The 25,364-nt window shown below is 46.8% G+C and overlaps 4 protein-coding genes across 4 annotated transcripts in view; 2 read left to right on the top strand and 2 right to left on the bottom strand.

Moving 5' to 3' along the window:
* LOC106561737 (reelin) overlaps nt 1-9,794 on the top strand; it is a 308,794-nt gene extending 299,000 nt beyond the window's left edge. The window contains exons 62-67 of the mRNA XM_082957441.1: nt 329-490; nt 1,514-1,671; nt 2,485-2,704; nt 3,331-3,528; nt 3,858-3,956; nt 8,488-9,794. Coding sequence (XP_082813567.1) covers nt 329-490; nt 1,514-1,671; nt 2,485-2,704; nt 3,331-3,528; nt 3,858-3,956; nt 8,488-8,581 — 931 coding nt within the window. The 3' untranslated portion in view covers nt 8,582-9,794. The remainder of the gene's footprint in view (nt 1-328; nt 491-1,513; nt 1,672-2,484; nt 2,705-3,330; nt 3,529-3,857; nt 3,957-8,487) is intronic.
* Nucleotides 9,795-11,564: 1,770 nt separating this feature from the next.
* Nucleotides 11,565-13,000, bottom strand: LOC106561738 (protein Bouncer). The gene is made up of 2 exons (XM_014125964.3): nt 12,707-13,000; nt 11,565-12,060 (listed from the first exon to the last, which is right to left on the bottom strand). The coding sequence occupies exons 1-2, from the start codon at nt 12,712-12,714 to the stop codon at nt 11,676-11,678; spliced, it is 393 nt and encodes a 130-aa protein (XP_013981439.1). The 5' UTR covers nt 12,715-13,000; the 3' UTR covers nt 11,565-11,675.
* A 650-nt stretch (nt 13,001-13,650) lies between these two features.
* LOC106561739 (protein Bouncer) lies at nt 13,651-16,454 on the bottom strand. Its single transcript, XM_014125965.3, has 4 exons — nt 16,264-16,454; nt 15,841-15,972; nt 15,166-15,339; nt 13,651-14,148 (listed from the first exon to the last, which is right to left on the bottom strand). The coding sequence occupies exons 1-4, from the start codon at nt 16,368-16,370 to the stop codon at nt 13,905-13,907; spliced, it is 657 nt and encodes a 218-aa protein (XP_013981440.1). The 5' UTR covers nt 16,371-16,454; the 3' UTR covers nt 13,651-13,904.
* A 7,094-nt stretch (nt 16,455-23,548) lies between these two features.
* pik3c2g (phosphatidylinositol-4-phosphate 3-kinase catalytic subunit type 2 gamma) overlaps nt 23,549-25,364 on the top strand; it is a 64,473-nt gene continuing 62,657 nt past the window's right edge. The window contains exons 1-2 of the mRNA XM_045688534.2: nt 23,549-23,802; nt 25,131-25,364. The exon at nt 25,131-25,364 is cut by the window's right edge and continues 43 nt beyond it. Coding sequence (XP_045544490.2) covers nt 25,178-25,364 — 187 coding nt within the window. The 5' untranslated portion in view covers nt 23,549-23,802; nt 25,131-25,177. The remainder of the gene's footprint in view (nt 23,803-25,130) is intronic.

Below are 25,364 nucleotides of genomic sequence, written 5' to 3'. Positions count from 1 at the left end.
CCTGCAAAGCCACTTCCCGAAGTAGCTCAAACTGCACATGTAATGTCTACATACATTTTCCACAAGACACAATCTTAACCAACTTCTTGGGTTCCAAATGCGCTATTGAGTCTTCACAAAGATAAATGGTGTCACGTGACCGATGGCTTTGTCCATTCGTATATACAGTGATTGGGTCGAATCCATTTCAATTCAGTCAATTCAGGAAGTAAACTGAAATTCTAAATACAAAATGTTCCTCATTAAAAAGTAATTGACCACAACCCTTCTTTCTCCTCTCTCTCTCTCTCTCTCTCTCCCCCTCCATCCTCCCTTTCTCCTTGTCCAGGTCTGACTCATGGCAGCTGGTTCAATCAGAGTGTATTCCCTCCTCTGTGAACAACGTGGGCTGTTCTCCCTTCATGTTCCATGAGTCCACCATCTACAGTCCAGTCAACAGCTCCAGCTGGACCAGGGTCACTGTTCAGCTGCCTGACCACGTCTCCTCAGGGTAGGGCCGCTGTGTGTTTCTGACCACGTCTTCTCAGGGTAGGACCGCTGTGTGTTTCTGACCACGTCTCCTCAGGGTAGGACCGCTGTGTGTTTCTGACCACGTCTCCTCAGGGTAGGGCCGCTGTGTGTTTCTGACCACGTCTTCTCAGGGTAGTACCGCTGTGTGTTTCTGACCACGTCTCCTCAGGGTAGGACCGCTGTGTGTTTCTGACCACATCTTCTCAGGGTAGGACCGCTGTGTGTTTCTGACCACGTCTCCTCAGGGTAGGACCGCTGTGTGTTTCTGACCACGTCTCCTCAGGGTAGGACCGCTGTGTGTTTCTGACCACGTCTCCTCAGGGTAGGACCGCTGTGTGTTTCTGACCATGTCTCCTCAGGGTAGGACCGCTGTGTGTTTCTGACCATGTCTCCTCAGGGTAGGACCGCTGTGTGTTTCTGACCACATCTCCTCGGTAGGACCGCTGTGTGTTTCTGACCACGTCTCCTCAGGGTAGGACCGCTGTGCGTTTCTGACCACGTCTTCTCAGGGTAGGGCCGCTGTGCGTTTCTGACCACATCTCCTCAGGGTAGGGCCGCTGTGTGTTTCTGACCACGTCTCCTCAGGGTAGGACCGCTGTGTGTTTCTGACCACATCTCCTCAGGGTAGGACCGCTGTTTGTATCTGACCACGTCTCCTCAGGGTAGGACCGCTGTGTGTTTCTGACCACGTCTCCTCAGGGTAGGACCGCTGTGTGTTTCTGACCACGTCTCCTCAGGGTAGGACCGCTGTGTGTTTCTGACCACATCTCCTCAGGGTAGGACCGCTGTTTGTATCTGACCACATCTCCTCAGGGTAGGACCGCTGTAACAGAAGGCTGCTGGTTTCAGATCATGCGTTTAGAACTTAACTCGTACACCGCCCCAGAAGCCCTGAAACTGGATGCTGTCATTCGGGGTGTTGATAGTCACTCCCTGACTGTATGATAAAGCAAGTCCTAAACGTTTTGTCTCATCTCCTCCCCTTCCGTCTCCACCCCTGCAGAGCCACGCAGTTCCGTTGGATCCAGAAGGAGGGTGCTGGCGAGCGTCATGGCTGGGGGGTGGACCATGTCTACATCGGGGAGGCATGTCCTGGGATGTGTAGTGGTCATGGTTACTGTACCAGCGGGGTGGTCTGCATCTGTGATGAGGGACACCATGGTGGGTAACTGATAAGACTACAACCTCTAACACAAAGACTACAACACTGACACAAAGACTACAACACTAACACAAAGACTACAACACTGACACAAAGACTACAACACTAACACAAAGACTACAACACTAACACAAAGACTACAACACTGACACAAAGACTACAACACTAACACAAAGACTACAACACTAACACAAAGACTACAACACTGACACAAAGACTACAACACTAACACAAAGACTACAACACTGACACAAAGACTACAACACTAACACAAAGACTACAACACTAACACAAAGACTACAACACTGACACAAAGACTACAACACTAACACAAAGACTACAACACTGACACAAAGACTACAACACTAACACAAAGACTACAACACTGACACAAAGACTACAACACTAACACAAAGACTACAACACTGACACAAAGACTACAACACTAACACAAAGACTACAACACTGACACAAAGACTACAACACTAACACAAAGACTACAACACTAACACAAAGACTACAACACTGACACAAAGACTACAACACTGACACAAAGACTACAACACTGACACAAAGACTACAACACTAACACAAAGACTACAACACTAACACAAAGACTACAACACTAACACAAAGACTACAACACTGACACAAATCACTCTTGTAATCATAACCTGATGGCCTTACCTTCTACCCCTCTGAATCTGGTTCCTCTCAGTCTGCTGTCTTTCTTTACAGAGAGTTCTTATTGACAATTGATTGATTGATTGAAATCTAGAATACACATTGGTTCTCCTGCCTCCATCTCCCAGGTGATGACTGCTCTCTGTCCAGCAGTGACCTACCTAGCTCCATAAAGGATAACTTTGAGTCAGGCAGCGTGTCAGAGGAGAGCTGGCAACTCATCCAAGGGGGAGGGGTGGGTAGTGGGTGTGGCCAGCTCTCTCCCCACGCCCACGGAGACTCGCTCTACTTCAACGGCTGCAAGATAAGGCAGGCGGTCACCAAGCCTCTGGACCTGACACGAGCCAGGTATGGACTGGACAATGAGTTGTACTGTACTAGCCTAGCCTAGCCTAGCCTAGCCTAGCCTAGCCTAGCCCACAGTCTATCCAACTACTGAAGGTACAGTGAGAGAAGTTTGTTATACAGCACAGTACCTGTAAGACGAGGCCTGCGGTCACCAAACCTGTTGACGTCACACGAGCCATATACTAGTGGACACTGGACCATACTAGCGTAGCCTAGCCTAGCATAGCTTGTCCTAGCCTTGCCCACACAGGACCATACTAGTGTAGCCTAGCCTAGCATAGCTTGTCCTAGCCTTGCCCACACAGGACCATACTTGTGTAGCGTAACCTAGCATAGCTTGTCCTAGCCTAGCATAGCTTGTCCTAACCCACTACTGAGGCCATTGAGATCAATATACAGCAAGACTAAAATGGAAAACTTAGAGGCTAAATTTGTAGGACCTAATCCATCCAAAAATACCAAGGTATTCTTACCAGAACTCTCTCTCTCCCTCCCTCTTTCTCTCTCTCCAAAATCCCCCCCCCCCCCCCCCCACCACCTTCCCCTCTCTCTCATCCTTCTCCCCCCCTCCCCTCCCCTTTCACCCTTCCTCGCTCTCTCTCTCTCTCTCCCCCTCTCTCCTACAGTAAGATCATGTTCGTGCTGCAGATAGGCAGTGTGTCCCAGACAGACAGTTGTAACACAGCCCTGGACCAGGCTGACACAGTGGACAGGGCAGTTCTGCTGCAGTACACGGTCAATAATGGAGTCAGCTGGCACGTTATCGCCCAACACCAGCCCAAAGACTTCATCAAGGCCCAGAGGGTTTCATACAACATCCCACTGTGAGTGAACACAACACTAACACACGTACAGGCGCACACACACACACACACACACACACACACACACACACACACACACACACACACACACACACACACACACACACACACACACACACACACACACACACACACACAAAACTAAAGAGTGTGCTAGTCTTCATTCCAGTCCAGGGCTAACACACCTGACTAGTTAATCCAGTGTTTCCATGAACAACCTGTTACTTTCCAGCAGCGAGGTTGATGTCCACTAGTCTAAAAACACCTACTGACACGCTAACTGCCTATTCTTGACCTCTGACCTCCTGTCCTCCTGTCGCCTGCCCCAGAGAGGCGAGAGTTAAAGGGGTGGAGCTGCGGTGGTGGCAGCCACGTCACGACGGAGCGGGACATGACCAGTGGGCGCTGGACCACGTGGAAGTAGTGCTGTGAGTATCTCCGACCAACCTGGTACCCCTGGTCCCTAGAGAACCTAGAGAACCTCAGTCTGAGAACCTAGAGAACCTCAGTCTGAGAACCTAGAGAACCTAGAGAACCTCAGTCTGAGAACCTAGAGAACCTCAGTCTGAGAACCTAAAGAACTGAGAGAACCTAGAGAACCTCAGTCTGAGAACCTAGAGAACCTCAGTCTGAGAACATAGAGAACCTTGAGAACCTCAGTCTGAGAACCTAGAGAACCTAGAGAACCTCAGTCTGAGAACCTAGAGAACCTAGAGAACCTAGAGAACCTCAGTCTGAGAACCTAGAGAACCTAGAGAACCTCAGTCTGAGAACCTAGAGAACCTAGAGAACCTCAGTCTGAGAACCTAGAGAACCTAGAGAACCTTGAGAACCTCAGTCTGAGAACCTAGAGAACCTCAGTCTGCCCCAAAAACACACGCCTCTCTCCTCATAAACTGACAAACACACACACACACACACACACACACACACACACACACACACACACACACACACACACACTTGCTCAACAGCAAGGAGGAAAGTTACACCCTCACAGTGTGTGCTCAACAGACAGGAAGGAAAAATAAAGACAGGATGTTGTGACCAAGACGGTTTTCCACAAAGTGCTGGTTAGTGACTTCACAGTGACTTTGGTCTATTTGAACATTGTGTGAGACCACCTAATGCATACACAAACCGTCACACACCGTCTACACACACCGTCTACACACCTGCATAGCCGTCTACATAGCAGAAGCTTAGAGCATTTTATTGCCTATTGCATGTTGCTGAAAGCTTCATGTCAATGATAAAGGTCATTGATTATAACATGTTAAAAGAATGTCATGCGTTGCAAGTGTTTCATCTACCGGTCATGTAACGTGCATGTAAAGGCTTGGTGTAGTTCCTTTTAGTGTAGGTGTTTAGTCATTTGGCAAACAACAGATAGCCCATTGTTTTGTACCACTTCACGCAGAGTGGAATGATATCTATAGAACAAGGTCTTGTATGTGTAGAGTCAACATGCAAACTACACAAAAACACACACCTTACCTGAGCTGTCCCTGGTTTGGTGTGGCCTTGACCTGTCCTCTCCTACTCTCTTTACTCCTACGGTTGGTTCTCAACATTCAACAACAGTGTCTGCTGAACAGAATAACCGTTCGATCCTCACACTTCTCTCTTTTTTATTTCTGTCTCTCTGTTCCACAACTCCACCACCACTCCTCTCCTCCTTTTCAATTGTTTCTTTGTCATCGTGTGTCTCTCCTCTCCTCCCTGATCTCACGACACTAACATGCGTGACCATATTGCTTCTCTTCCTCCACCGCCTGTGCTTGTGCTCTCCTGCTGGCTCATCATGTCCTATTATGTCTTCTGTCTCTTCCTCCTCTTTCTCCTTCTCCTCATCTCCTCCACTTACATCTCCTCATCCTTCCTCTTCTTTCTCAATCTCCTTCTCCTCTTCCTCCTCCCTCTCCTTTTTCTCCATCTCCTCTTCGTCCTCTTCCATCTCCTCCTCCTCTTCCATCTCCTCCTCCTCTTCCATCTCCTCCTCCTCTTCCATCTCCTCCTCCTCTTCCAATATCTCTTCCTTACCTTTCTCTTTCTTCCTCCTTTCTTCTGCCTCTCTCTTTCTTCTGCCTCTCTCTTTCTTCTGCCTCTCTCTTCCTTCCTTCCTTCCTTCCTTCCTTCCTTCCTTCCTTCCTTCCTTCCTTCCTTCCTTCCTTCCTTCCTTCCTTCCTTCCTTCCTTCCTTCCTTCCTTCCTTCCTTCCTTCCTTCCTTCCTTCCTTCCCTCTCTCTCTCTCTCTTCCTTCCTTCCTTCCTTCCTTCCTTCCTTCCTTCCTTCCTTCCTTCCTTCCTTCCCGCTCTCTTTCTTCTGCCTCTCTTTCTTCTGACTCTCTTTCTTCTGCTTCTCTCTTTCTTCCCTCTCTCTTTCTTCCATCTCTCTTCCTTCCTTCCTTCCTTCCTTCCTTCCTTCCTTCCTTCCTTCCTTCCTTCCTTCCTTCCTTCCTTCCTTCCTTCCTTCCTTCCTTCCTTCCTTCCTTCCTTCCTTCCTCTCTCTTCCTTCCATCTCTCTTCCTTCCTTCCTTCCTTCCTTCCTTCCTTCCCGCTCTCTTTCTTCCCTCTCTTTCTTTCTGGATGTGTTTGGTCCTTTTTCTCTCCATCTGTTATTGTCTTTACATCTTTCTGTCTCTCTCCCCACATTCTATATCCCTTCACCTCTATTTCTCTCTGACTCTCTTACTCCCTGCTCCCTCTCCTCTCTTTCGCTCCCCCCCCCCCCCCCCCCCGTCTCTCTGGGCCCCCTTCGCCTCCCCAGGCGGCCGGGGTTCCTTCCCCCCCGGATCTTTCTGCGAGCCAGCAGCATCCCCATCCTCCCCTCTCGCGCTCTAACCTCTGCTCTCTTCTGTATTCTGCTCCCTGTGGCATGGCTGTAGAGTCAGGTAAGTCTTCCTCTTCTCCCCGAATGCAGTCCCCTCCTCCTGTGACGACACCCCCCACCTTATACCCCTGACCCTCCTCTTCTGTCATCCTCTTCCTCGCCTTAACCCCCCCCCCCCCCCCACACACACACACACCACCACCTCCACAGAGAGACACACACACACCACCACCACCTCCACACACACACCACCACCTCCACACACACACCACCACCACCTCCACACACACACCACCACCACCTCCACACACACACAGGCCACCTACAGTCATAATCCAGAGGCAGGCTCTTCTGAAAGGTTTATCCATGACACAGACAGAACTGATATCTCCACACTTTTGAGGAAGCAGACATCAGGAGAAAGACATAATGACATGACTGCTAACATCAATGTCTAGGTAGTGGATATTATAAATATCACCAGTGGTCCAATACCTATATGAGATATCTGAAATACTATTTCTCAACTAAAAAAAATCACCTTTTGTGTAAACTTCAATTGGTCTGTATATTTTACACACACACACACACACACACACACACACACACACACACACACACACACACACACACACACACACACACACACACACACACACACAAACAGTACACACATCTCAATGGTATCAATCAATGTGTGTGTGTATATGTGTGATGCAAGCCATCACTATATGAATGTCTGTTGTTCCTATTGCTTCCATTTGAGTGTTTTGGGTCTTGCTACATGTCTGCACACAGCCCCAATAAGGAGTTGATGCTGAGGCTGACTTTGACACAAACACAGAGAGAGGCACATGTTACAACCTCCGCTTCATTCTAATGTGGACATCAAACGTTGATCATTCGCTCGGTACACACGTTATTCACACTAGCGGTGGTGTAATGCAGATACGGCATAACTTCCAGAGCTCAAGACATCCACATAAACAAAAGACCTAGAACTCATCAAGCCCTTCATCAGAGTAACCAACCTCCATCCAACACCTTGCATGATGGCTTTTTAATTCCAACGTTGCAAAGCCCCCATCCCCCATCCCCCATCCCCGCCCATCCATGGCTGCCTGTCCATGGAAAACATCATTCTGTGAATCAGGAGCCCTCTCCATACTGGCCGTCCTCTAACTCGCACTGTGAAGGAGACAAAAAAAACAACAACACAGAAGCGGAAAGACAGACATCCCACTTTGTCAGCCCCCCCCCCCCTCCCATCCCCCTTCTCTACCCCCCCGCTTTGCAGGGGGCCACATGCTGCGCTCCTGGCATCACCTGCTGGATGGACGAGGCAATGACAGGCTAAGCAAGAAGAGCGATCTTCAATCACGGCTTCTCTTTGTGTCTATTTAGTTCAGTTTCTCCCCTCCCCCCACACCCCTCCCCCCCCCTTTTGTTGGTCTGTTTGTTTTCCCCTTCTGATATGGATGTTACTCAATGAGCTCAAACACTCTTCCTATAGAACCTTAGAACCTTAGAACCCTGATCAGAGTTAGAACCCCCCCCCCCCCAGAAACCCCGACCCTGTTTGTAGCTAGTGTCTGTGACCCTGTTTGTAGCTAGTGTCTGTGACCCTGTTTGTAGCTAGTGTCTGTGACCCTGTTTGTAGCTAGTGTCTGTGACCCTGTCTGTAGCTAGTGTCTGTTGTGTCCCATCATGTCTTGTCCTGTTGACTCTTTGCTTATGATACTGCCATTGAGAACATGTCAAAACCAGCTGTTGATCAATATATATATATATATATATATATATATATATATATATATATATATATATATATATATATATATATAATACACACAGTTCAATATAAAGTAAGTTATGAATAGTCCACTATTTGCTTAGTTTGAATGTTTGAGGTTAGAGGTGAAATCCAACTGATAATACCAACATGGATCTAGGAATGTGTGAGCTTGCATACGAGACTGTGTGTGAGTGTATTTCAGACGGTGTGGGCATGGATGCGTGTGTAGATACTGTAAATGCCTCTTCCTTGGTTACTAACGGTCACCATCCTATTCCTCCCTCCCTCCCTCCCTCCCTCTCTCTCTCTCTCACTGTCTTTGTCTCCCTACAGCACCCGTAAACAAAACTACATGATGAACTTTGCCAGACAGACCGGCCTCCGTCACTACTACAGCCGAAAGAGGCGGGCACTGCAGCATGCCTAACCAATGGATTTTCCCTACGACCTGCCAATCACACATATGACCGACCAACCAACCACATTCCTTTCTCCTGATTCCATATCACCCTGTCAATTCCTGCCCTCCAGCCAATTGATTCCAGTCAGCCTTAGACCACACCCCCTTCCCTCTCCAACCCCCACTCTGCCAGAAAACATGGGCCATCCCATCAGTTTATGCTGCAACCAATCAGAAGCCTTCCCCACCCCCAATGTGACTGGAAGGAAGGAGACGTGAAGGAGCAAGAAAGGCGGACATTTTGTTTACTTTTAATGGACTTCCGGGTTTCTAGTTGTTTTCTAATCGTTGCTGTAAGTGGTTATTATGATATGATGATTCCCTGTTCCAGTTGCGATACAATGATGATACTACCCAGCCCTGGATTTCCCCCTATCACCCCATCCTACCCACCTAGTCCTACTACTACCACACTGTGAAATTATTAAGAGAAATATCACTGATGACCAGTGACATAGAGTTGGATAGAGGGCACACAGTCACAGAAGCGATAATGGAAAAGCTAGGGGGGGGGGGGGGGGGGGCGGGGGTGAGCCCTGTTTCCAACTCTATGCCAGGATGCTGGGGTGTATTCATTAGTCCGATTCCGTTGCAAAATGAAAACGAACAGAAACCATTTACTGTTTACTCTAGGAGCCAAACGGAAACAAGCGGAGCAAACGGAATGAAAATGGAGAGAGACCTAACTGAATTTGTCCAATAGAAACTCTTTGGATTAAACGGTTTCCATTGCAAAACATTTTGCAACAGTATCTGACTAATTAATATACCCCTGGGCTATTTGGCTGAGCCGGAAGGAGAGGGGAACACTCCTCCGCCTGCACCAGTATCTAGGAGTAAGATCATTACAGTGATAACGATGCTAAAAAATAGTAGTGTGTTCTTGCTGTTCTGTGGGTTATTTTCGTGATGAGTCGACTGTGGCCGTGTTTCGTTTAATTTGTATGTTTTTTTTACTAATTCACATTGCGCAATTTTTCGGTTGGATGAGTTTTTTTCCTTGTTTATTGGATGAGGGACAGATGGATAAGGGGCAGGGTGGATGAACGAAACCCTGCCGTCAAGGTAGACAGAAGGAAGGAACAAATCGAAAAAATAGAGGGAAAAAACAGATAAGAAAAAAAAAAGTTAAAAGACCGAACAATGATTTTGTTTTTTTATATATGTTGGCTCCTGAAAATACAGATATTTATGGTAAGCGGTTCTCCACGTAACCTATTTAAAGATACACTGTGCGTGAAATCTGTGTTATTTTCTAGTGTTAAGTTATTAGGCAGTTATTCAGCCTCTCTCTCTCTCTCTCTCGGCTCTCGGCCTACAACGTCTCCCACCCCTCCCCCAGCATCCCTCCCATTCTCGTGCTGTTACCCCCCATCCCTCTCCCTCTCCCCGTGCTGTTACCCCCCTCCCTCCCTCTCCCCGTGCTGTTACCCCCCTCCCTCCCTCTCCCCGTGCTGTTACCCCCATCCCTCTCCCTCTCCCCGTGCTGTTACCCCCCTCCCTCCCTCTGTGCTGTTACCCCCCTCCCTCCCTCTCCCCGTGCTGTTACCCCCATCCCTCCCTCCCTCCCTCCCTCCCTCTGTGCTGTTACCCCCATCCCTCCCTCCCTCTGTGCTGTTACCCCCCTCCCTCCCTCTGTGCTGTTACCCCCATCCCTCCCTCTCCCTGTGCTGTTACCCCCATCCCTCCCTCTCCCCGTGCTGTTACCCCCCATCCCTCCCTCTGTGCTGTTACCCCCATCCCTCCCTCTCCCTGTGCTGTTACCCCTCATCCCTCCCTCTCCCCGTGCTGTTACCCCCCTCCCTCCCTCTGTGCTGTTACCCCCTCCCTCCCTCCCTCTGTGCTGTTACCCCATCCCTCCCTCCCTCCCTCCCTCTGTGCTGTTACCCCCATCCCTCCCTCCCTCTGTGCTGTTACCCCCCATTCCTCCCTCTCCCTGTGCTGTTACCCCCCATCCCTCCCTCTCCCCGTGCTGTTACCCCCATCCCTCCCTCCCTCTGTGCTGTTACCCCCCTCCCTCCCTCTCCCCGTGCTGTTACCCCCCATCCCTCCCTCTCCCCGTGCTGTTACCCCACATCCCTCCCTCTCCCCGTGCTGTTACCCCCCTCCCTCCCTCTGTGCTGTTACCCCCCTCCCTCCCTCTGTGCTGTTACCCCCCCCCCCCCTCTCTCCCCGTGCTGTTACCCCCCCCTCCCTCCCTCTGTGCTGTTACCCCCCTCCCTCCCTCTGTGCTGTTACCCCCCCCCCCTCTCTCCCCGTGCTGTTACCCCCCCCCCTCCCTCTGTGCTGTTACCCCCATCCCTCCCTCCCTCCCTCTGTGCTGTTACCCCCATCCCTCCCTCCCTCTGTGCTGTTACCCCCATCCCTCCCTCCCTCCCTCTGTGCTGTTACCCCCCTCCCTCCCTCTGTGCTGTTACCCCCATCCCTCCCTCCCGCTCTTTCTCTCTGCTGATTTCTGCTCCCTGGAGATGAGGCTCCATCAGTGTTGTTTTTTGAAGTCTACTGTGTAATATGGACCCTCTCCCACCCTTCTCTCTGTAACTCCACTATAGCAATCTCCTGTACATTTAAGTATATCCACTATGGGGGACACCCAGCAGCCTTATAAAAGGGAAATAAAGAACTGTCCAAACCTCAAGAGATAGTCAGTGTGTGTGTGTGTGTGTGTTGTGCTTGCATATATAGATTTATATAATAGCTTCATAACATTCAAAAAGATACATTTCTGATTCAACAAAAAGTCACCAAAGAGCTAACACATAGTCCAGTTGATGTATAAAACATTTATTTCACAATCATAAAAAAAATATACATTTCTCTCTATAGAAAGGAACCAAAGGCATAATCTTCCATTGTATTTGGTAAAAAAAAAAAAAATGTTTAACTTGTCTCCAGGTTGATGCATACCTCTGTTTGGTTGGACTGAGGATGCAGCAGTAGATAGTAAACCGTTCAACCAACAAATCCCTAGTACTCCTCACGTCCGATAATTAAAAACCAGCACCTATCTAAAAAACAAAACAAAAAAAAAAGTACATGATTTTAAAGTAAAGCTTGTGAGTTACAGCCCCGTTAACAGCATAGTCATCATAGCCACCACGAGGGGGACCGAATTAACCGCAACACGGTGTCCTGTGTTACAGTAGTTATAGTCACAGCACGCATACGTCATGGTGTAGACAGTTCCTTTCAGTCGGAGAGGGTGTACCTGACCGCAGCCCGTCGGCGCCACGCACCCCCGGGTGGACAGGGCGCTGTGGTTTCCGTAGCGACCGTTGCCCGTCATGCAGAGTTCCGTGGGAGGGCACTCAGTCAGGATGAGGTCAAAGGTCTTGTTCCGGTACATGATAGGGCTGTAGTAACACAGCAGGTTGTTGTTACAGTGGAGGACTGGGAGGAGCAGGGACAAACACAGGATGGCAGATAGAGCCGGAAACATCTGGGGCCTGAGAGAAAAAGGGATGTCTGGTTGTGAACTATTCATTCATGTCAGGCGTCGTTAGAGAGTAGCCTGATCCCGGATCTGTTTGTACTGTATAGCTAGTTCCTTAGGCTGTGTTTAAACAGGCAGCACAATTCTGATCTTATTTCCACTCATACTAATTCTTCTTTACATCCAATCACAGCAGATCTTTTCTCAGAGCTGATCTGATTGGTCAAAGGAGCAGTTAGTGAAAAATAGATCAGAATTGGGCTGCCTGTGTGAACGCAGACCTAGTCAAACGTTGAATGTCATCATGACATGAAAACTACTATAGGAGTTGGCCAGACAGCACAACAGATCTGGGACCAGGCTAGAATTGCAGTGGTATTGGAATGTAACAGAAACTGCTGATTGGTAACCCACCGGTCTAATTAATCAATTGGAACAAGAGTTTGATGGGTAGGTTGCTGACTTGCAATAAAAACAAAATACCAACTTGTCAAACAAACCAGTCGTGCTTGCATGAAGTTACAGGTATGTCCTGGTAATGAACCTTCTAGTCTCAGTTTATCTAAAAAGACAGGTTGAAAGCCTTGTATGTGTGCTCTCAACCACAGAAATATTAACAGCTTGCTCATGCAATGTCAATATGTAGGATGAGGACTTACCTGCCCATTCTTACGACTCTGGGGTTGAGAAGAATTTCAAACTGGATACAACAGGTGGTGTACAATGGATGACAGATGCTCTGTATACTATCCCAACACTTACTGCTGGTCGAACCTGTACCTTCTAAACTCAAACGAAGTAGCCACACCCGTCACCTGTTATTCAGATCAGGACAGACTGGAGGGGGGGGGGGGGGGGGGAAATGATTTTAAAGTAATTGTTCAGTGAAAATCTCGTTCTGTTAACGCACAGCCAAATAATGTTCGACCGATACGTGGCCAAAGCATAATTTGAACACTTAAAAACCCTCACCTCAGAGCGTTTCATAAACAACTCTGGGGTTGATGAGCTAGCCAATCAGCGGTCAACTGACGTGAATATTTATTACGACCAGTATACGCCCACCAATCCAACAGAATGGATTAACATAAAGATGCAATGCAGCCCTTTTTCCTCTCAATATCATGATTTCTGGGTAACAATTAAGTACCTTACTGCAATTTCTTTTTGACCATTTGAATTAAGTGACAAAAATAGCTTCTTAGTAAATAGCAACTTCTCAAGCAAGAATTTAGCTAGGCCTGGGTGTGGTCTGAGAGGGGAAGGGGAAACTGAAAACTAGCTCTTATTGGCAGAGGGGATTGAAACTCTTATTGGTCTATCAACTAATTTACCACCTGCTGATGTCACTAGGCCGGCCAAAACTGCAGGCCACCAAAACAGGCAGCCTTTTTAAACACTTCTTACACACACACAAAAAAAAAAGGCATTATCACAATATTATTCCAACTTAAGTGTGGAAATATAGATAAAAAAGAATTCATGTTTTTTTTTTTTTTACTGCACTGGGCCTTTAATTCCCATTGTTTTGGAAGGAAAATTATTTCACTCATTGGAATATTTCTTAGAAATCTGGAGACACCAGACAGTAAGTTCAACATGCTCTCTTTATTCACGCCATTCACCAGCTACCACACTGAGAACTGCATCTTTTACCATGTGTCAATATAGCAACATCACTAAAATATAGATTACACATTACATAAGTTATTACAAATAATTGAATAAATAAGCACATTTACACCGGAAATAAAATGTATTTGATAAAGTGTCATCCCTTGCATGAGGGTGGGGACAGTGACTGTGGCTAACAGGCCTGCCCCCAGCAACAAGTAGGGCTGAATTCCAGGCGGACCCCTAGCTTCTACTCTTTAGCCACTCCTGGAGATCTGAGAGGACTTTATAGATGGAATTCATGTTGTTTTCTCCATGTAGCCGAGTGACGGTGTCATCCTCCGCAACGTCATCATCTCCAGGGCATCTATCCAGAGGGTCCGTCGCGGTAGGAGGCTTCTCACCGTGCCCCAAAGTCACTCCTAACAGCCTCTTAATGTAGGTATCAGAGGCTGGAGGCTGGTTACACTGGTCACGACAGCAACACCTAGAGAGTTAGTTAGAAAAATGTATGTAAGTCACTCAGTAATACAGAAATTGGCAGTGGTGGAAAAAAAATAAAAAAACAAACCAATTGTCATAAAGGTATAGATACCTTAATTAGAAAGTTACTCAAGTAACCCAGTAAAATACTACTTGAATAAAAGTCTAATATTTGGTTCTAAATATACTTAAGTATCAAAAAGTATAAATAATTTCAAATGCCTTCTATTAAGCAAAGCAGCCGGCACCATTTTCTTGTTGTTAAAGATGTATATAGATAGCCAGGGGCCACACTCAGACATCATTTACAAAAGACACATGTGTTCAGTGAGTCACCAGATCAGAGGCAGAAGGGACGACCACGTGGTGTCTTAATAAGTGTGTGAATTGGACCATTTTCCTGTCCTGCTAAGCATTCAAAATGTTAGGACTACTTTTGGGTGTCAAGTACTTTTTACATGATTTTCTTTAGGAATGTAGTGAAGTAAAAGTTGTCACAAATATAAATAGTAAGGTACAGATATCCCCAAAAATAACTGAAGTAGTACTTTAAAGTATTTTTACTTAAGTAATTTACACTAATGGAAATTCGCAATACATATCACATATGTAAAACCACACCGTAGACCCCTCATCCTGTGTGTTTTCAGTCCAACCCTAATTTAACACACCCAATTCTACTTATTAGCTGCTAGACAAGACCTTAACTAGCTGAATCAGATATGCTAAATTAGGGTTGGACTGAAAACCTACAGGACAGTAGATCTCCAGGAAGAGAGTTGGGCAGCCCTGTTATACAGCATATCAGAGCTATAATACAGGAGGGGGGGACACCATTTTGGAACATTCAGATAGAAATATGCTATGTAGAACAAACATGACTGACATGTAGAATAAGGAACTACGTCAGCTCTGTTTGTGGCATTTCTAATCTGACAACTGGCTAAAACAGGGCCACTAATGTTGATGTCCACTGTCCCTGTGAAACTACATTTAATAAAGTCAGGTTTGACTACTGAACCTGTATGTCACGTTATAGCTGACCCCTCGGTAGGTCACGGCATGGGTGGAGTTACAGAGGTCAGGGGTCAAGCAGCCCTGTGCAGACAGGATGTGAATGGGACCGAAACGCCCACTACTAGTACCACAGCGCTCTTGCGGGAGACACTCGGTGGTGGAATCGTTACTGCAGGACCTGGGGAAAAAAAACACATGGGAGAATCTCAATTGCATTTCCTTGATTCCTTAAAACCCATCGGATGAGAAGGTCAGAGAGGCGGGACCTTTTGAGAAGGAAGCAAGATAGAGGAGACAAGAAATTGCAATTCTCCCCCAGGAGTGAGTTGACAGACCCAAAAAGGGAAACTCTAAACAGAATGCTTCAGGAAGTCCCAACTCTGACGTCCCGCCATTGAAGTTTACATTGAAAACGGTTAGGTAAGGGTAAGGACGTCTCAAGGATAGCACTAACCGACACAAAATTGTTCCAAGAGGTGGAACTTTGAAAGTCAAATTACTATGGAACGATTTTCTATATAAAGATCAAGCCTAGTTCTGACATGAAAAGCTTTTTCAATGAAAAAATAAATAATCTCCATTGAGAATGCTTTTCAGTCCCGGACTGGGCTTAATCGGACTGTGTTCAGTCCGGGAAACTGCTCCCCAGTTACTTAATGGTGGGGACACACACACCAACCTTCCTTTGTGCTGTAGAGGACAGAAGTTACACCGCAGACTGGTACTAGGAATATGACTGTCCATGGCTGTCACAGTTAGGACGAGGACACAGAGGAAGGCTGCTGGAGCCAGGGGTTGGGGAACATTCAACCTGGAAGATGCACAAAATACAAATCTACACACAATCTTGAGTTTGGAAAAGACATTTCTATAAAAAAAAAACAAAAAAAAACTCCTTAATATATTTCTAGTGAAATGTTTATTATAGCTATACCAAAGAGGTGTGGTAAAACCCACTAGTGTGGCAGCAGCATGTAACATGGGCACCGTTTTATCGAGGTGGTTTGAAACGTTTGAGCAAAACGTCAACAGACATTCCAAAAAAAAGCAAAAGCAGACACTGCTGAGCATTTGTAATGTGAGTAAAGAAGCTGTTGTTCACCTGTGTTTTCTCTGTGACGCCATTTTTCCTGGTCCTGTGTTTACAAAAGACATCTTGGCCCGACTGTGCCTAAAGAAGAGTTGCACGCCCAGCAGGGTTGTGTTCATTAGGACACATAACAGAAAAACATTTTAAAACTTTTTTTACAAAGAGGAGTGGAAATTAGTGTTCCTCATTGGACAGGTTGGATAGTCCCGCCCTGTTTTTATTCCATTTTCAACCGTTTGGTGCCCAATGAACACAACCCACAGGGCTGCTGATTAGTAAGCGAAGTCAGCTGTGTCACTCAGCTTTAATCAACATCTCTGTGGGTTGGATTTACATAATCAGCCGTCTTAAAAATCATAACATCTAAAACTTCTTCTAACAAAACAAACCAGTAATACAACTGAAAGTAGACTATATTGTTTATTGTGAAAAAAATATATAAATGTCATGCTCTTTTTTTTGTGTGTCTCTAAACATGTTCATGCGTCTCTTGTACTGAAGGTAAATATGTGACCGCTGCACTATCTACTATACAGACACCACTTACACCCTCTTCTTGAGGGTTAACTGGTAGCGTCAAGTGAAGGTTAATGCCACATTCAAAACAACTGGGAACCTTGGGGGAAAAAAACTAACTCCAACTAGGTATGATAGTTTTGAATGGTCATCCAACTCGGGAATTCCAACTCTGGAGTATCAGGCCTCTTTCTGAAGCTCTGACTTTCCGACCTGAAGATAACTGGCGTCATGATTTGACCTGGTATTTTTTAGAGTTCCCTGTTGTTTTGCACGCGGCAAAAGTCGCACAACATGACACACGCATCAGGGTTTAGGTAAGTTTCATTACAGTTCAAATGAATTCAGGAAGTAAACCAATTCTAAACCTTGACCTGCATAGAGGATGCATCCTGATTCTTCGCCATTTAAAAAAAAAAAGTGTTCAAGTACACACTTAGGGAGAAGGGTGCAAATTGGGATGCATGCAGCCAGTGTTCTTTTTGATATGGATATGTGTAAAGGAAGGGAAGGCCAGTCTATAGTGTATGTGTCCCTTCAGGTAGACGTGAAGAAATCCTCAAGGAGAATTCCCTTCCAGGTAGACATTAAGAAATCCTCAAGGAGAATTCCCTTCCAGGTAGACGTGAAGACATCCTCAAGGAGAATTCCCTTCCAGGTAGACGTGAAGACATCCTCAAGGAGAATTCCCTTCCAGGTAGACGTGAAGAAATCCTCAAGGAGAATTCCCTTCCAGGTAGACGTGAAGACATCCTCAAGGAGAATTCCCTTCCAGGTAGACGTGAAGACATCCTCAAGGAGAATTCCCTTCCAGGTAGACGTGAAGACATCCTCAAGGAGAATTCCCTTCCAGGTAGACGTGAAGACATCCTCAAGGAGAATTCCCTTCCAGGTAGACGTGAAGACATCCTCAAGGAGAATTCCCTTCCAGGTAGACGTGAAGACATCCTCAAGGAGAATTCCCTTCCAGGTAGACGTGAAGACATCCTCAAGGAGAATTCCCTTCCAGGTAGACGTGAAGACATCCTCAAGGAGAATTCCCTTCCAGGTAGACGTGAAGACATCCTCAAGGAGAATTCCCTTCCAGGTAGACATTAAGAAATCCTCAAGGAGAATTCCCTTCCAGGTAGACGTGAAGACATCCTCAAGGAGAATTCCCTTCCAGGTAGACGTGAAGACATCCTCAAGGAGAATTCCCTTCCAGGTAGACGTGAAGACATCCTCAAGGAGAATTCCCTTCCAGGTAGACGTGAAGACATCCTCAAGGAGAATTCCCTTCCAGGTAGACGTGAAGACATCCTCAAGGAGAATTCCCTTCCAGGTAGACGTGAAGACATCCTCAAGGAGAATTCCCTTCCAGGTAGACGTGAAGACATCCTCAAGGAGAATTCCCTTCCAGGTAGACGTGAAGACATCCTCAAGGAGAATTCCCTTCCAGGTAGACGTGAAGACATCCTCAAGGAGAATTCCCTTCCAGGTAGACATGAAGACATCCTCAAGGAGAATTCCCTTCCAGGTAGACGTGAAGACATCCTCAAGGAGAATTCCCTTCCAGGTAGACGTGAAGACATCCTCAAGGAGAATTCCCTTCCAGGTGGACGTGAAGACATCCTCAAGGAGAATTCCCTTCCAGGTAGACATTAAGAAATCCGCAGAAGGGCAGGTGAGGAACAATTTGTTACATTTAAATGTACATTATAAAAGAGGAAACTGTCACCGATCAAAAGGGCAGGTTCTCCAGCACCCCTAGAGCCCAATCTGTGCACGTGCCTGGTTGAAGGACAGCTTTCCCTCCATATAGAGAGGCTCCTGACCCCCCCCCCCCCCCTGGTTGAAGGACAGCTTTCCCTCCATATAGAGAGGCTCCTGACCCCCCCCCCCCCGCCCCTCCATATAGAGAGGCTCCTGACCCCCCCCCCCCCCCCCTCCATATAGAGAGGCTCCTGACCCCCCCCCCCCCCCCCCCTCCATATAGAGAGGCTCCTGACCCCCCCCCCCCCCTGGTTGAAGGACAGCTTTCCCTCCATATAGAGAGGCTCCTGACCCCCCCCTGGTTGAAGGACAGCTTTCCCTCCATATAGAGAGGCTCCTGACCCCCCCCCCCCCCCCCCCTCCATATAGAGAGGCTCCTGACCCCCCCCCCCTGGTTGAAGGACAGCTTTCCCTCCATATAGAGAGGCTCCTGACCCCCCCCCCCCCCAAAAAAACAAAAGATGAGATCAAATCAAACAATTTAATCAAATGTGTATCTACAGTATAAATAAAGCCATTTTTACATCAACAAACATCAAATGTTGCGAGGAGTTTTTGCTAGATATGATTTAAGAATATTGTTGTTTTATAAATGCAAAAGAAAACAGCAACATGAATATGACAAACTAAATCATGTCAAGTCTCTCACCAGTCTCTTCCTCGTCTTCGTCTCGGTCTTCATGCCCCCAGTCTTCCTCACTGCGTTGGTCATATTCACTGGGATCGTGGCTGTACTGGGGAATCAGCACATGGTGAAGCCTGTCCTGTCTGGTCACAACATTATGTATTATTAATAACATCAAACATTTATATTATAATTCTTATTATTTACATATCTTTGATCCCAGGAATGGAAACCCCTATCCTGACGTTGCAAGCGTCATGTTCTACTAACCGAGCTACAGAGGACATATGTTATCATGTTACCGAACACATGATACAGGAAAAACAAAACATACATACAACTAACATACATGTATCTCTGTACCAGACCTATCATAGTAACATACATGTATCTCTGTACCAGACCTATCATAGTAACATACATGTATCTCTGTACCAGACCTATCATAGTAACATACATGTATCTCTGTACCAGACCTATCATAGTAACATACATGTATCTCTGTACCAGACCTATCATACTAACATACATGTATCTCTGTACCAGATCTATCATAGTAACATACATGTATCTCTGTACCAGACCTATCATAGTAACATACATGTATCTCTGTACCAGACCTATCATAGTAACATACATGTATCTCTGTACCAGACCTATCATAGTAACATACATGTATCTCTGTACCAGACCTATCATAGTAACATACATGTATCTCTGTACCAGACCTATCATAGAAACATACATGTATCTCTACACCAGACCTATCATACTAACATACATGTATCTCTGTACCAGACCTATCATAGTAACATACATGTATCTCTACACCAGACCTATCATAGTAACATACATGTATCTCTGTACCAGACCTATCATAGTAACATACATGTATCTCTGTACCAGACCTATCATAGTAACATACATGTATCTCTGTACCAGACCTATCATACTAACATACATGTATCTCTGTACCAGACCTATCATAGAAACATACATGTATCTCTACACCAGACCTATCATACTAACATACATGTATCTCTGTACCAACTAAAAAAAAGATGCAATTCACAGGCAATGAAGGAACACAACAAAAAAAGCAACAACATATTTGTTAAAATGATCACCAACTTACCTATGTTTGAATCATCCTTCCGAAGCGTACATCCATTTTCTGATGTAGATAACAGGTCTATTCTAACATGTTTACATGTCTAGATGTTGAGGAAACATCACAGGACACAGTATAGATGAGGGAAAACACCACTGGCTACAGTAGTGTACCTCAACCTTCCTAATGGCATTCCTCAGTGAGGAGAGGAGGCAGAGAGGAGTCTGAGTTAAACTGGTAATACATGTATAAACAGTAATGGGGGAAATTATAACATACCTACATTTAACATTTTTACGTTGTACATTTTAGTCATTTAGCAGACTCTCTTAACCAGAGCGACTTACAGTAGTGAATGCATACATTTTCATACATTTTATTTCCCCCCCTTAACTTTTAATTTATCTTTAAAGAGTAAATGTATTAGAGGACTTACGTTTGTATTCTACACTGATATGTAGTATGCGAAATATATGTAGTATACACTAGGGGGTGGCAGGTAACCTAGTGGTTAGAGTGGAGGGGCGGCAGGTAACCTAGTGGTTAGAGTGGAGGGGAGGCAGGTAACCTAGTGGTTAGAGTGGAGGGGAGGCAGGTAGCCTAGTGGTTAGAGTGGAGGGGAGGCAGGTAGCCTAGTGGTTAGAGTGGAGGGGAGGCAGGTAGCCTAGTGGTTAGAGTGGAGGGGAGGCAGGTAGCCTAGTGGTTAGAGTGGAGGGGCAGCAGGTAGCCTAGTGGTTAGAGTGGAGGGAAGGCAGGTAACCTAGTGGTTAGAGTGGAGGGGAGGCAGGTAACCTAGTGGTTAGAGTGGAGGGGAGGCAGGTAGCCTAGTGGTTAGAGTGGAGGGGTGGCAGGTAACCTAGTGGTTAGAGTGGAGGGGAGGCAGGTAGCCTAGTGGTTAGAGTGGAGGGGAGGCAGGTAACCTAGTGGTTAGAGTGGAGGTGCGGCAGGTAGCCTAGTGGTTAGAGTGGAGGGGAGGCAGGTAACCTAGTGGTTAGAGTGGAGGGGTGGCAGGTAGCCTAGTGGTTAGAGTGAAGGGGCGGCAGGTAGTCTAGTGGTTAGAGTGGAGGGGCGGCAGGGTAACCTAGTGGTTAGAGTGGAGGGGATCAAGGTAGCCTAGTGGTTAGAGTGGAGGGGAGGCAGGTAGACTAGTGGTTAGAGTGGAGGGGTGGCAGGTAACCTAGTGGTTAGAGTGGATGGGAGGCAGGTAGCCTAGTGGTTAGAGTGGAGGGGAGGCAGGTAGCCTAGTGGTTAGAGTGGAGGGGAGGCAGGTAGCCTAGTGGTTAGAGTGGAGGGGCGGCAGGTAGCCTAGTAGTTAGAGTGGAGGGGAGGCAGGTAACCTAGTGGTTAGAGTGGAGGGGTGGCAGGTAGCCTAGTGGTTAGAGTGGAGGGGAGGCAGGTAGCCTAGTGGTTAGAGTGGAGGGGAGGCAGGTAGCCTAGTGGTTAGAGTGGAGGGGAGGCAGGTAACCTAGTGGTTAGAGTGGAGGGGAGGCAGGTAGCCTAGTGGTTAGAGTGGAGGGGCGGCAGGTAGCCTAGTGGTTAGAGTGGAGGGGAGGCAGGTAGCCTAGTGGTTAGAGTGGAGGGGAGGCAGGTAGCCTAGTGGTTAGAGTGGAGGGGAGGCAGGTAGCCTAGTGGTTAGAGTGGAGGGGAGGCAGGTAGCCTAGTGGTTAGAGTGGAGGGGAGGCAGGTAGCCTAGTGGTTAGGGTGGAGGGGCGGCAGGTAGCCTAGTGGTTAGAGTGGAGGGGAGGCAGGTAGCCTAGTGGTTAGAGTGGAGGGGAGGCAGGTAGCCTAGTGGTTAGAGTGGAGGGGAGGCAGGTAACCTAGTGGTTAGAGTGGAGGGGAGGCAGGTAGCCTAGTGGTTAGAGTGGAGGGGAGGCAGGTAGTCTAGTGGTTAGAGTGGAGGGGTGGCAGGTAACCTAGTGGTTAGAGTGGAGGGGCAGCAGGTAGCCTAGTGGTTAGAGTGGAGGGGAGGCAGGTAGCCTAGTGGTTAGAGTGGAGGGGAGGCAGGTAGCCTAGTGGTTAGAGTGGAGGGGAGGCAGGTAGCCTAGTGGTTAGAGTGGAGGGGAGGCAGGTAGCCTAGTGGTTAGAGTGGAGGGGAGGCAGGTAGCCTAGTGGTTAGAGTGGAGGGGTGGCAGGTAGCCTAGTGGTTAGAGTGGAGGGGCGGCAGGTAACCTAGTGGTTAAAGTGGAGGGGAGGCAGGCAGCCTAGTGGTTAGAGTGGAGGGGCGGCAGGTAGCCTAGTGGTTAGAGTGGAGGGGAGGCAGGTAGCCTAGTGGTTAGAGTGGAGGGGAGGCAGGTAGCCTAGTGGTTAGAGTGGAGGGGTGGCAGGTAGTCTAGTGGTTAGAGTGGAGGGGAGGCAGGTAGCCTAGTGGTTAGAGTGGAGGGGCAGCAGGTAGCCTAGTGGTTAGAGTGGAGGGGCGGCAGGTAGCTTAGTGGTTAGAGTGGAGGGGAGGCAGTTAGCCTAGTGGTTAGAGTGGAGGGGTGGCAGGTAGCCTCGTGGTTAGAGTGGAGGGGCTGCAGGTAGCCTAGTGGTTAGAGTGGAGGGGCGGCAGGTAGCCTAGTGGTTAGAGTGGAGGGGCGGCAGGTAGCCTAGTGGTTAGAGTGGAGGGGTGGCAGGTAGTCTAGTGGTTAGAGTGGAGGGGAGGCAGGTAGCCTAGTGGTTAGAGTGGAGGGGAGGCAGGTAGCCTAGTGGTTAGAGTGTAGGGGCGGCAGGTAGCCTAGTGGTTAGAGTGGAGGGGTGGCAGGTAGTCTAGTGGTTAGAGTGGGGGGGCGGCAGGTAGCCTAGTGGTTAGAGTGGAGGGGTGGCAGGTAGTCTAGTGTTTAGAGTGGAGTGGCGGCAGGTAGCCTAGTGGTTAAAGCGTTGGGCTAGTAACCGAAAGGTTGCAAAATCAAATCCCAGAGCTGACAAGGTAAAAATCTGTTGTTCTGCCACTGAACAAGGCAGTTAACCCACTGTTCCTAGGCCGTCATTGAAAATAAGAATTTGTTCTTTACTGACTTGTCTAGTATAATAAAGATTTAAAAAAATGTATATAGAATAGAATACGCTATTCTGGGGAAGCTATACAGTACAGAAAGATTCATAAATATATGTTCTGTTAAAGTATTCATACAAATAGCCTACGTAATGGACAGCTGTAGTAGCCTTCTCTACGTCTACCACCAATTTAGGCGGATCTTTTCACTATTGTTATGTTTATTTCATTCCACTAGAGGGCCTGGTTGCACCCCAAAGAGAGAGTTCCTCATGAACCAAAAGTGACTAGACTGTAAATATCACACTTTTCACGTCCATTACGCGCGACGGTGAAGACAAGTCGAGGAGAGCGCGCATTCGAACACTTAGTTATTACCGGCGACGCCACCGTCACCGTGGAGAGCTATGATTAGAATTCTCGTAGCCGGGGAAACCGATCCAAGAAACGATCCTATACTTTGATAGTAGTTTGACTTGATGATTGACACACAGTCGTCTACGGTGCATACGCATACCTTCATACCTTCGCCCTGACAGGTAGCTACTGTGCTGTGACAATGTCGGAGTTCTGACGGTAAGACTCTCACATGAATAACGATATACATTTCACACAATTATGTTTCTTAAACAGTTTTTAACGGTGTTAAATTATTAAATTTTTTTAACTATTGGAACTTGAGCCATAAATATTATTTTCCTGAAATATATATATTTTTTGCGTTCAGAAATATGATCTGTGCCAGCTTTTATCTTGTCTGGAAATTATAACAAATGTATGATTGTGTTATTGTTAAATATGGATCATGCTGACCCAAATGTCCCTCTCTGTGGTCAGTAAAAACATGTAAATAGTGGTTTCTTCAAAATAATGGTTTTGAACTTTATTCTATCCGACAGTCTCAAATAACAGCGATCTGAAACGGCCTCTGGTAAAATGTCCTGTTAACCTTTTGAAAAGTCTGTTAATTATTAGACTAACTGAAATGATGGTTTAGTAATATTGTCAGTTTGTGCTGCAGAAGTAGTCTACATACAAAAAAAATGACTGTTTTTTTTAGTTGTTATCGGGAAATACTTAGGTGTAGAGTGTATCAGTGTCAAACAATTGTGAAGACAATTGAAACGGTACAACAAGTGTGTCACGACTAGCTCTGTAGCATAGCCTTTACAAAAAATATTGCCGTTAAATATATTGCAGTTTTGAAACTGCAGTAAAGTGCACTAACTGCCTGTGGTATTTTGGACTCAATAATTACAGAATAACTGCACTGTAACTGCAGTAACACACTGCAAAATTACTGTAGTAAAACAAAAACAGTGTTATTTTGGATGCAGCATACTGCAGTTATACTTCATTGTACTGCACTCTGACTGCAGTCTTTGTTTTTTTTTGTAAGGGACTCTTCAGTTATTTGGTGAATGTCATACTACATATTTGGATTGGAAGTATTTACAATACACTCTTTGATGACACCATGACTTCAACATGCCACAGAGTGAACACAGAGTCCACTGATTCGCCACTGAGCTGTGGCATCTGATTTGTATTTGTTTTGTATTAGGGTTTACCCACCTATTTCTTTCAATTTTTTCCCACAACATCCCAGAGTTCAACATGCCATGGACTGAACTGAGTACACTGATTGGTCATTGAGTTGTGAAGTCTGACAGACAGACAGACTCTTTAATGTCTATCAATACATAATTGGCACCATGCCTTCTGTGGAGCCACAGCTCTGAAAGATTTGTATGCCTTGTTGGTCTGATATACTCATTAACACACATCCGAATTCAGACAATTCAGACCAAAGCCAAAGGTTGTCATGTCTTTTTGATAACTTGACAGACAGACAGGAGTTGCATGTCTTTACTTTAGTACCCAATCAATCCTTTTGATTACAGATTATGACTCACAGAGACAAGAAGACAACTTTTTCCCAGCGTGCCTCATGGAACGATATCAGGAAGACTTAGCTGGTCTGGACCCTGTCTTTCCAGAGGAGGAGGAATGGGATCTGTACAACTCCCTCTCGGCCCTGTCCCTGCCCAGTCCCCAGCCCCAACCCCGCTCCCCTCTCTGGTCCCAAGGCGGAGGCAATAGGAGCTCCAATGACCCTAACCCTAACACCCAGGAGG

The sequence above is a fragment of the Salmo salar genome, chromosome 10, assembly GCF_965601325.2.
Source record: "Salmo salar chromosome 10, fSalSal1, whole genome shotgun sequence".
Taxonomy (NCBI): domain Eukaryota; kingdom Metazoa; phylum Chordata; class Actinopteri; order Salmoniformes; family Salmonidae; genus Salmo; species Salmo salar.
Note: the sequence above shows the minus strand (reverse complement) of the source record. Positions and strands in the feature narration are given on the sequence as shown.